Below are 14,099 nucleotides of genomic sequence, written 5' to 3' on the forward strand. Positions count from 1 at the left end.
GATGACGCTGTCTGATTGGACAGTTCTGCTGACGTTAAAAGGGGCGTGAACTTAGCTGCTAACCGCTAGCCGCTGTGGGATTCAGTTCATTCTTGGCGCTGCTCTGCAGAAACGAAAAGACGAAACAGTGTAGCATTTAATATTTACAGCATATACGGCTTAGTTAGTTTTTTGAGCCGTAGCAGCAATTAGGCCGATGGACGGGAACATTTAGCCGGTGAAATGGTGACCCGGCCTCTCTCTCTGGACATGGCATTGTGGCTATTAATGCTAACATAGCTAGTTAGCCTGTGCGGCTAGGTAGCGGGGTTTGCTGGTTGTTGCTGTTAGTCAGAAGGTACACTCGCGTTATGAGACTGACTTAACAGCAGCGTCGGGAGTTTAACGTCACCTGTTTCACCGCGCTAATATGCAGCAGTAGTTCAGCAGTGTCTCAGTCGCACCAGCAGACTATCCGGTCGGTAGCTAACAGTTACCGGGCATTGTGCGGTATGTAGCCGTGGCATGCTAACCATCCATCAGGAAAGTTGGTGACTGGTCATAACGTTACAGGCAACGTTAGCACAGGCCAGGTGAAGCTGACTGTATAGTTGCGATATGAGGAGACGTTGTGTTTATTAGCCAGTGTGAAGTTGTTAAAACGCCGGAGTTGCATAGAGCAAAGGGCCTAAGTTAGCTCACTGTTGACGGCATTGCGTTAGCTGGTTTGTCTCACATCAGCTCAGTTGCCTTGATTGATGTTGATGATGATGGTGATGATGATGATTCCTCGAATCGTGTAAAGTTGGCAAAGTTTGGAGAGCAGCAATGTAACACCGTTTTTAATTTAATGAGCTGGTGACAGGCAGCGTTAGCAAGCAAAATGAACAACTCAGGAGTCATGCCACAAGAAAAGATGGATCTGGATCTGGACATCCCATCTTCATTAGTTCAGACCGATGGACACTTGAGGAGATCCAACAGTGCACCAATGATAAATGGCTTAAGGTTCTACAATATAACACAGTTACAATAACTTAATGCAGAATCTTTCATTGAATGTGTTTTATGTCCTTTTATATACATTGAAGTAACTCCCCGGTGTACTCACATTGCACTGACCTCATGGGTAGAAGAGATGAACTAAGACATATGGTTGGTTTGTGAATTTGTCATTACAGCGATAACTCCCAAGTGTTCCAGAGAGAGGTCCTGCGTAGCCGGAGAAATAGCACTACAGTTGTCAACAGGCCCAACATGGTACAATACTTAAATTAAACACATGTTTTCTCAAGTAATTTGTGTCTTGAATTATTCAGTGCTGAGTGTTCAATCCACACGCATCCTTCCTTACAGGTCCCTTCATCACCCATCCGAGTTCCCAGCACCAGACTTCATCAGATAAAACAAGTAAGAAAACCGTGTCATGTTTTGAAATGTTTCATGCTGATGGTGGGCATGTCAGACCACCGTCTCCCTCTCAAGCCATAGGGAGTGACGGTGTCAAATAAACATGCTAGAATAACACATTTTGGAGTTAACAGGGCCATCGATCTTCCAGAGTTGATCAATTGGTAGTATCAGACTCCAACAGAGAGAATTTCATCTCCATATTTGAAGTAATGGACAAGTTAAGCTTTGTAACTTGTGAGCATGAATCAGGCCTGAACTGCAACGATAGGAATGATAGAATTTTTAATTGGTGAATTGGAAATGCTTTTTAAGGACACATGTAATCCAGAAAATGTTAAATAAGTTGGTAAACTAAGACTTTACAACCTTAAACCTTCTTGTGTGCCCTTGCAGGAGGAGGGTGTAGACGTGATGAACAGAGAAACTGCTCATGAGCGGTAAGCTGTGTATTTATGAATACACTGGCTGGATGAAGAGATTTGCTTCAATTGTTTTGTTTCAAGGAGAACGCTGCCAACTTCTTCCTTGTTTTCTACCTCTGCACACATAGGGAAGTTCAAGCCGCTATGCAGATGAGCCAGTCCTGGGAAGAAAGCCTGAGTCTGGTAAAGAATGACTTCATTACAACTTGTCCAACCCACATCAGTGTCGTTGATATGTTCTGTTGCTCTGTACCTTCCCACTGCATTTTTTGGCCCTGGGCCATTGTTGGCCTCTCTGTATTTCTGTAGAGTGGACAAGTACAAACATGCTAGATTAACAGTTGGGAGTTAACAGGGCCACCAGTCTCTCAAGGTCAGACTGAGTTGGTAGTATAAAACTCCAACACTCTTGATTTTGTTGATTTTTTTTTTTTTTTTTTTTTTTTTTTACTACCTCACTACATAGTATCATAGAAACACTGTGACATGATGAATGTGTTTGGTAATTGTGTGTTTGTAGAGTGACAATGACTTGGAGAAGTCTGCATCTTCATCTCCAAAGCGCATCGACTTTGTTCCTGTGTCTCCTGCACCATCCCCAACCAGAGGGATAGGCAAAAAGGTACATCTGACCTCAATTTGTTTACATGCACATAACCTGATTATACTGTGAATAACCAGATGAAGGTAATGGTTAAAGTATTTCCATGGTTGGCAGTAACCTGATTTCTCCAATAAGTCACAATCCAGATTGATGAATGGAAGACTGTGGTAGCCTACAGGATGCAATTTATTAGCCACAGAAAAAAACAAGTAAACAAGAGTCCTTGTTGCTGTTTAGCATTTTGGGTAAAGCTGTTTCTGATTGATGCAGCTCCAGAAATATGTAACATCTTCTCATATATACTGCTGGCCAAGTCACTGTGTGTATAGAAACAGCAAATTGTCTGCTAATCAGGTCACACATGCTCCATTTCTTTCCCTTTTATTTTACAAAGATACCCTCTATAGAACATTAACTTGACTGTAGCTGTAATCTGGCCATATGTAAATGTATTTATGTGCATTTGAAGAGACTTTTTGATGCTTGAGCTGTTAGCACATATTTAGCTTCATTACCATCTTGTCTAAGTGTCTTTTTTTTTTTTTTTTTTTTTTTTATAATTTATTTTTTTGCAAGCAGCAGTGTTTCTCTCCTTCACTACAAATCCTTGTGAGCAGCAACGGCCTAACACCCAGCCCAATACCCAGCCCAACACGGCGATTTAGGTGAGCAACAAGTCTTTGAGTGATAGCTTTATTGTCCTTTATAATTAACCAGTTTTTCCTGTACTCTTATACTAAACAGTATGTAGTTGATGGACATCTGCAGTACTCTGTTTGTTGTGAGGCTACACTAGCAACAGCTGGCTCCAATTTGACTGTAATTTCCCCCTGTTGGCATAAAAAAGATTTGTCTTTGCCAGTGTGCGTACAAAATAAGATAACAGGCCTTTTTCATAGAAGACATTTGACATGTCACCGTAGGAAAAGGGGTATAAATAATTTAACAAGTGAGGAGTGAATTCCATTTAGCTGCTTCAGTTTCAGGGTCCTGGTATTGTGTATGTTCACTGTCACACTGTCATGACTTACTGAGGCGGTTAAATGGAACAGGGCCGTCATTGTTATCAATAACACCTGTGCTTTTCTTACTGTGAGTTAAAATGTCTGCTGTAATGAATGTCTGATTTCTGTGCCGTTATGACTAAAATAATTGTACCTTTTTTTGTGATAAATGCTAATATGGCTGATGCATTTGTACAGGTTCATTAGCAGCTCTAGTTGATTAAGGCTTTTAATTAACAAATATACTGGTGTGTAAACTTGCATGTTTTCTGTGTTCCTCAGCCGACGGAGTCAAAGCCCAATCAACTGCATCAGAGCCAGCATACTCGGGCCAATAAAACGCAAAGGTGAGGTACTTAATATGCCTTGAAAGCCTAAATGCTTCACTGTGTGCTTTTAGAATATCTAATAAATATCACAACTAGAGTCACCTCATTTAAAACAGAATTGACCTCTTCAAACTAAAGGTTGTTCAGGACACTGAAGATGACATGTAGTCCAGACAGTAAGGATGTAGACAGTTACTTTTTACTTTTTTACAGGCTCTGTGATTCAGCACAGTATATTTGAAATAGAATAATGGATACTACATTAAAGCTAAAAGTCTCAGCTTTAATTTGAGGAGGGTTACATCAATATAGAGAGAACCTTGTGAGAGATGTAGCCCTTTTAACACATAGCGCCCAAAGTTTAGGGGTTCAAACATAATTGGACACTTGGCTGCTAAATGTTTAAACGGTAACTGTCTAGACTGTATTTACAGAAATGTGAATCTTTTTTTTTTTTTAATTTTTGTATTCTAAGTGTAACTATCAAAGCAAATGTAAAGACATTCAAAATGAATATGTCTATGCTGTTCATGTTTCCCACAAACATCAATGAGCACAAAGGCTGGAATCAACATTGAGGTCAAAAACCGTTACTGTGCAGTTTTATTCACCAGAGAGAACTGCTCTTCAGTATGTGTTTTTAAAAAAAAAAAAAAAAAAAAAAAATGCTGAAAGCAAAAAAAAATTAAACATAGTGTTTTCTTTACATACAGTATTTGATGAACATTTATTACATAATGTTTCAGGAATTGTGATTTATGAAGTCTTTTTCTTGATACTTGGACACTAGTAATGCTACACTTGAATCTTCATCTGTTCACACTCGATGTATCACGCTATGGACTGTGTTGACCATGTGGTTATTTTCTGACAAGTAATCTGTGATTCACTGTATCTCAGATTAGGATTGCACAAGGTAGATCAGCTGTAAACCACATGTGTTGTAAAGATTTCTAAATGTGAGGCTCCATTTCTTCTGCTACAGGTGAGATGGAGACGGAGAGTCAACCCAAGAGGCTCTTCCAGGGAACCACCACCATGCTGTCCTCTGACGTCTCCAACCTGTCAGATCTCAGTTCCTGGTAAGACGAGAACTTTCCCCCAGTTTGGGTAATGAGTCATGTGAACAGTCAAGCAAGAAACCAACCAGCCACATTATGACTCGAGCATGGTTGGATCAACTTTGTTACATTTGAAGCGTTACTTATATTCAGTTATTTACTGAACTCAAATTGGAGATTGAAAATGGTTGAGAAATATTGCTTTTCACCAAGCATAAGATATACTGTAGCTACATAATGTATCTTGTCTAATTGCTGAGCTTATGCTCCTTTAAATATTAATACTTGAATGCTGTGAAAATGTTATTCAACTTGGTATTTTTCACCTAGTTGCCCAGTCAATATCAGCATCTTTTTTTTTTTTTTTTTTTTTTTTTTAAAGATTAGTCACTATCTTCATATGTGAACGATGGGATTTTTTATTTATTTTTTAGAAAAATGCATCACTTAATTGTTGATGGAGTGTTATTCATATGTACTGATGTACTGTATAAGTCAGCAGTGCTTTAAAAAGACTCCTGCAACAGTCACTGTTCTTACAGCCTGCAGTCCTACAGAACGTAATTTTTTTTTTTTTTTTCTTCTTCTTCTTCTTTCAGTCATTCTCCAGATTTACTGGACGGCAGCCTCAGCAGCGTCGGCTCCTCCACAGACTCCCCGGGCAAAATGGAGGGAGTGTCGCCCTCCTCGTCCAGCAACTCGCCCTTCGCCTCCCTCCAGGACTTGTCTCCAAAGTGAGCGTGGCATAGCAAGAGACGCACAAAAAGGACGGCTGCAAAAAAGCAGACCTCTCTCTCTCTCCCTCTCTCTCTCTTTCTCTCTCTCTCCAGGGAACGAGTTTCTTCTCAGACCCTCCACCTCACCATCACATAGATTTAGTTGAAGTGAAATATTCCATGTTTGCTTCTGAACAGCAGTTTTCATGGCTTCTTCTGGGAGGGTCCAGATATGTTTGAATTAAGGAAACAAAAGCCATGGACGAGTTCTCGTGTGTGTGTGTGTGTAGAGGTAAACCTAGTCGAACTGGGATGGACTGAAGACACTGAGCACCAGCTGCTAGTAGAGGATCTTTGGATGGTGCTTGGCTTCATAGTGATATTGTGTTTTTACATAAGTGGCTATCCTGCAAATCTGTCCTACCAGTTCCCCTCACTGGAGAGAGACATCGAGCACTGGACAAAAAGAAAAAAAAAAAAAAGACTATTTGGATGTGTACATTAACCTGTTTAGTGCTGGAGAACTTCTGTCCACAGGCCTCTGTATGTACACAGTCTGCAGATTTTGTAAGAAAAGATTTAACTTATTGTTTTCCTGCTTTGTTTGTAATTATGTACATATTAACCTTGTCAAATGTCATACATAGTTTTAAGTTTGTGGCTGTGAGATGAATGTGGGCACAGGTCCTCAACAGCAAATGTTTTCTTTTTAAAGGAACAAACTACTTCCAGGGTAGAACTATGGAGATTTCCTTACTGTTATAATGTAAGAGAAGTTATGTTTTCAACAGATATTCTGATTATTTTTATGGTATAGGCTGTGAACTGTGGTGATTTTTTTTTTTTTTTTTTTTTTTTTATAATTTTGGCTTTGACGTCCCCCTCCCCATGACATGCTGCAGCTTTAATTGCCCTGTATGAGCAGTTAATTGTGGACAAAAATCAGATGGTCACCACTGTTGGGCTTTCAACACTAAAGGCTGCTCTGTATCCTGTGTTTTTGTCAGGATGTTTTTGTAGTTGAACAGATTATAGTAATGATTCCTTTTTTTGTTTTTTTTTTTTCTCCTTCTGGCAAAATGTTCTTATTTATGGTAAAAATTTATTATAAAAATGAGAGGTTGATAGGTTTCTGTCCCCCGGTAAAAATGAACCATTCGTGTCGTCATGAACTGCTGGAGCATGCAGCAAAAACAAAATGGCACCATTACATTGTCAGTAAAGAGGCTGCTGTTTCTGCTGTGGTTACATGTATTAAAAGAGCTTTTTGCCCAAGACACTCAATCCTGTAATGTCTCAGCCTGTGTGTTAGTCTAAAGCAGGGATGAAGTTAAACTTGACCTTCTTGTAATTAAAAAAAATAATCAAAGGAGTGCAGTATGAGGTTAAGCCTGTACTGTGATGAATTTTTGCACCTACATTTGCCCCAGTGTCCAAATATCCTCTGTGTGACTGAATATGTCTGAACCCCTCCGTGGTTCCTGTAGCCTTTGATGTTTATGTGCAAACAAGGAAGTGATTGTAAATCATTTTATGGAAGTGTGCCCTTTTTTTTTAATATAAAGAAAAGTGTGGTTGCAGTTCTTTCACTGATTGTTTTTCCTTTTATCCAAAAAAAGAAAATGGAAAAAGCAGTCAGCTCGCCCTGCTGTCAACAAGATATTTTTTCCAAGATGATTATTTTTCCCCAGAGTCATCTTAGGAAGTGTTTAGGGCGCGAGTTTAGTAATGTCTGTAATGGAAAGGCTGTAATCCGCCATGACGGCGAACACCATGCCTTTGCTTGTGTCTTTTGTGATTGCCATCAGACATCAGGACTAAATAAATTATTTCTTTATTATACGTGTATGCATGTAACTCTTTTTTTTATTCTTGTCCGCAGCATTTAAACAAGTACACTACTCAGTTAAAATGTTAACACTGCTTCAAGGAAACTTTATTTACAGCTCTGGAACTAAATGGTATGCAAGCAGTCACAAATCATGTTTTCAGTTGTGAGGCCTGACAACAACGTCCCGACCCCAAGAGAGAGAGACTGTATTATTTTCAGTAACCATCATCACAAAGCTAACAGAGGTCTTATTGTAACATAACATTGCTCTACAGCCTCCTGACCCAACCTGTAAACATTATACCAGACAGATGCATTGAGACTTTATTAAACGTTTGTAGCATTGATATACTGCGGCAGACAAACCATTATCTCCAGAAGAAGACCTTCCTTTGGTGACATGTAAAAGTTCTGTATATTACTGCTGAAAAAATAAAAACTCATTCAGTTAGGTACCCACACATGCAAATAACTGCATTTAGTCCTCAGAGTCTACACTAAAAATGCTTTGAAACATCAATATAATGATGGTTACAGGTGAATACCATAAGAAAACTTTTAATGGCTTTATATACATGTATCATGTTTGCATGTAAATTCCTTCACACTCAAGTTAACCATATTCCGTTACATAATGGCAATAGAAATACAGACACGGGGAATATGAGGCCCGACGACACTTTGAATGGACTCTAGTTTCTTCACGGGCCCCGTTCACGGGACAGCTCCTCTCACACTACCACGCCTTTGACCTGCACACCGGAGGGCCTCCGCTGTTTGCATCAGTTCACTATTGTGTCAATTTATGTATTAACACAAATGTGTGGATTTTATAACAAGTATTCTAAAATGTACTGAATGTTTTCAGGGGACAGGAGACCCCCGTCCCCACCGCTGTCAGCTCTACTCATTGAAGTGGAGTAGTGCCTCTGGTGTGAGAATGTTCTCTTCCGTCTTTTTTAGATCATTTCTCCTCCTCGTCTCTCAGCTCAGGGCACCTCATGTGCGTAGGATGACCATTGTAAGAAGACCTAAAATATAACAAGAAAGAAAACAGAGCAACAGGGATGCTGTTTAGTGTTACAAGAATATGATTTCATGAAGAACACATCCATTTTGAACATCTTTGTTAATTGCGTACATTGGTGTAAATCTTTTCAACTCACCGAGAACATAAGCAGCTACAAGTTTCTTGTTAACACTTAAGTGGAGGTAGACAGGCACAGTAGATTCTTGCTCCCCCAGCGTCGGGAGCATCAGGGCGGCCATACACACCAGCCCGAGTAGCACCGTCAACAGACTGGGTCCTCCAGCGACAGGACGGCTCTCTGTCAGTCACACAGACGCACATACTGCGATCAGACGTGAGAACGCTACACAAGCAATTTAAAGACAAGGCTGACAATATTTTACTTTTTTGTTAATGTCAACACGTCATGAAAAGACCAAAACCAACAAACCATTAATGGGTTTCTCAATACTTTCTGATGTCCCCTGTCTGTCCATGGCTCTCAGTCCTGAGCTCATGGGCTTCTACTGAACATGTAAGTCACCAAAATGCGCTTTCAGAAAAAGAAAGCTCAGCATTGTCAATTTTAGCTAATGTAACTTTAACATGAGTAAACGGTGCCTTAGTTGGGGATTTTTTTTGCATTCTCAGATGTGAAGTATTTACGGCAGCAGGATGGTGTGTGTGTGGGATTGACTCAAAATAAACCACACCGCCCATGTTCATGGTAATGGAGGAACATGTCTGATGTGTTTTTAATAGTTTTAGGACAACAATGAGGGTCTATGGAATAGAGAGATAAGATATAAAAGGCTTTGGATACAAAGACAGTTCTTATTCATTGCTATGTTTGGTCTTTTCACAGCACTACTGAAATCTGTTTATTCTATATTCTATATTTATGTATTGAAGCATTTTAGCAAAACATCTTTTTCACAATCCATGTTCATGAATGCTGCTACAGTTTCAACAGCCTGCATCAGCTCAACCTTGCACACTATGTTCTTTATTGATCTACATTTTTTAAACCTTAATTTTAATTATTCTAAAGTTTAAATACCTCTGTTGCACTGACGCTACCTTATCACCAAAGCTCTGAGAAACACAACTGCATATCATCATATGTAGCATTTGAACTGAAAAGTATAAATGTAACTGTGGTGAGATGACAATTAAGGTCTTTTTATCCCTGCATCTTGTATTTGTTGACAATACCAGAATGGTTTAATTTCATAAGACTTACATCCTTTAACAAACACATTTCATGGACTTATTATTTAGTTTGCAGTTGAGTCAGAGGGGGAAAGTGAGAGCGCTGCAGCTAAACAACCATGGACTTTATGACATTGACGCTCTTATAATAACTACACTCAGCACTCAGAATAGCAAAACAGTCTTCTGGTGTTGATACAAGAGTGTAACTAACCACTACAGATAATACACTATGTATTTTGTCAGTATGCAGTATAGACAGGTGCATCTACAGCACGCACATATGAATGATGATAAATTTGAATTTGTATGCAAAACTACTTTAGCTTGTCATTCAACTTTAAATAACAGCCTGATTGTGACTATCTGCCACCAGTAGCTTGGTCTGTGTAAAGATTATGTTAGATTTTATAGAGTAAAGTCTTTGCATATGATTATCCTAACAGTATGCTGGTAAACAGGAGATCAGCCAAGAGACATAGTGTACACCAACCTTGCTAAAAGATAAGTGCAGGAGAGGATGAACATTACTTTATTATTATTGTCTTACTTTGTGAACTAAATGATCATTTTAACACTAGATAATATAGATGGGTATATAAGTGTGTAGAGGCCATTTAAAGGAATATAAGGTATCATGTCTTGTGAATAGTAAAACATGCTCAAATATGAGTCTTATGAGTATTTGGCTCCATCTAGTGGCCACAACACATCAGTCCTACTTCCTACCCGTTTGAAATGCAGTCTGTTCAAAGAACTCGCTGTCTGCCAGCTGTTCTCTGATTCTGCGCTCCTCATCTTGGGGTCGGGGGCTGGACGGCTCCTGTGAGGCAGAGGGACGGAGCGTGGCTGTCACCTCTTTGCGACCCAGAGCTTTCCGCTGGCTCTGCTCCGACACCTGCAGTCGGAACTTGTCGTACACCCCATAATGGCACGCCCGCACATCTCTGTGTCTGATTACTCTGCGAAGACATAGTAAATGAGATAGACGAGAAGCGTGAAATATGGGACACAAACAGCACTGAACGCTGGAAAGATCACACAGCATGTAATTACAAAGTTTCATGAAAATTAGAGCTGGAAGCTGTAAAGAACCACCTGACTTACAACTTAAACAGGAATCCAACAAGAACATCACTGATAAGACACCTGGCCCCTACGGTGCTATACCATTACAATCATGATACCTAAGAAACTCACATGTCAACACAACACTGTGGCTTGACAGCTCCAGTAGCGTCCACCACAGTGTACTTGTTTGGCGCTGTGCACAGCACTGACAAAGAAGAAAAACACATAGATTATTTAAATCATCTGGGATATATACCAAACATAATAAAGCATACACAGAAACCCATATATGTAAATGTAGTTAATGAACTTCTCTGCCAACTGACCTTTAAACTTGAGGGCGAACTCATAGGGATTGTAGAGGGTGAGCACCTGCTTGTGAGACGTCTGCTCATCTGCGTAGAAGATGAGCTCAGTGGGGAAAACGAACACGGGAAGGCTTCCTTCCACCAGCTCAGGCTGTCGATGCTGCTGCTGCATTGGCTCCAGCTGAGCTCTTCCCCTTCCCCGTCCACGGTCTGCCTGGGCCCCCCACCCCTCTCTCCACAAACTATCAAGCTGTGTAAACTCCCTTTAGGTGAAAATGGCACTTCCTGCTATCAGCTCCTTAAGGCCATGACATGGTACTGTGAAAAGACACAGGTGGAGAATGAGTAAGTGCATTTACTCACGAGGCACTGGCATTCCACTTATTTACATTTTTATTAATATTTTTACTCCACTACATTTCTGAGGAAAATATCACAGTTGTTATTCATTTTATTTACCCGATGGCTGTTGTTTCTAGTTACTATGAAGATTAATATATTGCATGTGACAAATTACATGTTTAAATTATAAGTTCACATTTGTTCAAGTCTGTCCCAAAACGACGCTCATACAGTTAGACAGTTTTTGGTGGCTGTAACTGTCTCTATGCTTCATACTTGCCATAAAGAGATTGCTTCCAAATGTGATTCCAATGTAACAGATGGCAGACAAAATACACAGTCCTTATTCTGTTTAAAATTCATCCCAATGCTTATCTGAAGCTAATATGAGGCTTCGGCAGTCAGAACTGGTCAAATAAAGTGGGAATCTTACAAAGTTACAGTCAGCTTTGGTACAATTCCACCTTGATTTGTCTAACTTGGACTTCTGAAGCCTCATGTTGGCTTCAGCTGAACTTTAAAATGCTTTTTTTTCACTTACATTTGGATTGTGTTTGGATGGGATCTCCTTATGCCAGTATTGAGAATCAGCAACCAAAGACTATTTCAATGTATTATATGTAAGGCCTTGTTAGTAATATGTCCAATATATAAAGTATTTTGAGACGGATTTGAAAAAAACATGAACCAATCCATTGAACTATAGTCCAACTGATAATGATACTGATGATTTTGAGGCAAATACCAAAATATCAGAATCAGAATTGTCTTTATTGACCAAGTATGTTTACACATACAAGGAATTTAACTCCTGTTTGGTGGGTCTCAATGTACTTACTAGAGCCTGACCTATATATCGGTCAGCCGAAATATCGGTCAGCCGCTATTATCAGCCAATATTGGCCTATCACAGATATATCTGTATCGGCATATATGTTGTCCGATATGCACCGATTTTTTTTTAAGTCATAAAGGCAGCAAGTTTAATATATATATGTACATATGTTTTTCTGTTCTATGAGTTTTTTTATTTGTAGTCACAATTATTAAATTCCCAGTGAAGGTTACAGTTTCAGTGCACTGATGTAATTTTATACAATAAAGTTTATTGTTAAACTGTACAATATCATGCCTCCATTACATATCTTTGTCACAAGTGTTTGATAACCACATTTGAGGGCTCATTGCAAAAAAAATGTGTTTATGTATATATTCTGTATATATAAGATTCTCGGCCGATATATCGATATCGGAATTTTTTTACTCCCTAATATCGGTATCAGCATTGGCCATAAAAATCCAGTATCGGTCGAGCCCTAGTACTTACACAAATATAACAACACAACAATCGAAAATATACACAAAGAATGACTATATACAGCTGAAACCGTTTCTGTGAATTGTAAACAGGATACAAATAGTGCAAAGAAGTGAAGAGTGCTGTAGTCCGTGGTTATATACAGTATATACAATCTACTCAGATATACAGTAATGAGTAAAGTATATTGCACAATTTGTATTTTAGCCTAAATAAATGTATATATAATTTGAAGGTACAGTGGTTATTATAGTGTTATACATACACATATATAATATTGAAAAGTTTATACAAATCTACAAACAATATATTGGCTGACATTATCAGCACAATATTACAAGCCAATATATGTGTACCATTCTTCAGAACTGTACACTTGATGCATGATTTTAATGGGTTTTTAGCTTTTTAGGTTAGGTATCTCAGAGCTTTTAAGAGTTCGTGCAGGGAAATGATAAGAGAGGGCCACAGCAACTTGATTCTTGAAACTTTTTCAAGTTTAAGTGGCAGTTCAACAAGGCCAACAGCATTAAGTACACGCCATGTGGCTAGTCACGTGTCCGTGTGTGTTTACATCGTTATGTCGCAACACTTTTTCTTCTCCACGTAACCTTACACATAAAAAATCACAGTTAATTTATCATTTTTTCAGCAACACGGCTGTTGTGAAGTGGCTTTTCACTATCTACAGCATATTATTTCATGATTACGTGATTATCCAGCAAGCTTTATATTCGTGTGAACATGGTATTTAAGCATAAATGTAGGCTCCCGTTAAACTGCAGTGTAATCATAGGCTGAACCGTAAACTGACAAAAAAATGAGGTCTTTAAAACATATGTGTTGATAATACATTTCGGCAGTGTCATTTAGAACAAAATAAGCCATAACTTCTGTTAATCACTAACGGAACCCTGCAGTTTTATGACATTTTCTTGCTCTGACATTGTAATAACATAAGATAAAATAGTGTAAGGCTGTGTAATAGTGTTAACGTTGGCTAACGTTAGCCAGCTAAGATAGCCACTAAACGTTGTCCTCACGCGGTGTCATTACAGAAAAAAAAACAAAAGTTGTTTATGTCAAGAAAAAAGTCAAGGTGATACTTTACCTTGTTGTCAGCGCGTTTGTTTGTCTAAATGTTTGCGCTAGCGCCGGGGTTTGTGCTCCTGATCCCACCCTGTTGTTGTTTCTCTTCAGCTCTTTTTTCTTTGTCAATGCAGACTTCGCGGTGCATGCTGGGATGGCGAAGGGCGAACGACAACGTGCAAGACGTCAACAAAACAGACGTAAATATACGTAAAGACACCAAACAAGATGTTTATTACAACTTAATGACGTGCCTGGGGGGAAGCATGATACACGAACGTATAAAGACACAAAAACACTCAAAGTGGAGTATTTCCTGTTGTCAATCATTGTAAACTGATAAATTATTGGTTAAGCAGCAGCACACATTCGCGTTTTTTTCTGAAAATAT

General features: G+C 39.1%; 2 protein-coding genes and 1 non-coding gene across 3 annotated transcripts; 2 read left to right on the plus strand and 1 right to left on the minus strand.

The window, feature by feature from the left end:
• Positions 1-27: 27 nt before the first annotated feature.
• Positions 28-7,108, plus strand: pabir2 (PABIR family member 2). The gene is made up of 10 exons (XM_044364352.1): positions 28-987; positions 1,161-1,239; positions 1,336-1,389; positions 1,786-1,829; positions 1,943-1,997; positions 2,335-2,436; positions 2,998-3,083; positions 3,705-3,769; positions 4,737-4,833; positions 5,412-7,108. The coding sequence occupies exons 1-10, from the start codon at positions 863-865 to the stop codon at positions 5,548-5,550; spliced, it is 846 nt and encodes a 281-aa protein (XP_044220287.1). The 5' UTR covers positions 28-862; the 3' UTR covers positions 5,551-7,108.
• On the plus strand, positions 2,098-2,223 carry LOC122991465. Its single transcript, XR_006405862.1, has one exon. It is a non-coding gene; the product is annotated as a small nucleolar RNA U109 (small nucleolar RNA).
• A 326-nt stretch (positions 7,109-7,434) lies between the features above and the next one.
• mospd1 (motile sperm domain containing 1) lies at positions 7,435-13,874 on the minus strand. The gene is made up of 6 exons (XM_044364354.1): positions 13,731-13,874; positions 10,978-11,277; positions 10,781-10,856; positions 10,310-10,542; positions 8,526-8,687; positions 7,435-8,390 (listed from the first exon to the last, which is right to left on the minus strand). Exons 2-6 carry the CDS (start codon positions 11,129-11,131, stop codon positions 8,359-8,361), a joined length of 657 nt encoding a protein of 218 aa, XP_044220289.1. The 5' UTR covers positions 11,132-11,277; positions 13,731-13,874; the 3' UTR covers positions 7,435-8,358.
• Between the last annotated feature and the right edge of the window lie 225 nt (positions 13,875-14,099).

Source organism: Thunnus albacares, chromosome 10, assembly GCF_914725855.1.
Source record: "Thunnus albacares chromosome 10, fThuAlb1.1, whole genome shotgun sequence".
Lineage (NCBI taxonomy): Eukaryota > Metazoa > Chordata > Actinopteri > Scombriformes > Scombridae > Thunnus > Thunnus albacares.

Bases quoted from the DNA above. Each gene is read 5' to 3' on its own strand.
- pabir2 (XM_044364352.1), top strand. From the start codon at position 863: ATGAACAACTCAGGAGTCATGCCACAAGAAAAGATGGATCTGGATCTG. The intron at 1,390-1,785 runs GTAAGAAAACCG...GTGCCCTTGCAG, and splicing joins GACTTCATCAGATAAAACAA to GAGGAGGGTGTAGACGTGAT. The intron at 1,830-1,942 runs GTAAGCTGTGTA...CTGCACACATAG, and splicing joins AGAGAAACTGCTCATGAGCG to GGAAGTTCAAGCCGCTATGC.
- mospd1 (XM_044364354.1), bottom strand. From the start codon at position 11,131: ATGCAGCAGCAGCATCGACAGCCTGAGCTGGTGGAAGGAAGCCTTCCC. The intron at 10,857-10,977 runs GTCAGTTGGCAG...CTTCTTTGTCAG, and splicing joins GTTCGCCCTCAAGTTTAAAG to TGCTGTGCACAGCGCCAAAC. The intron at 8,391-8,525 runs GTGAGTTGAAAA...GTTATATTTTAG, and splicing joins TGTAGCTGCTTATGTTCTCG to GTCTTCTTACAATGGTCATC.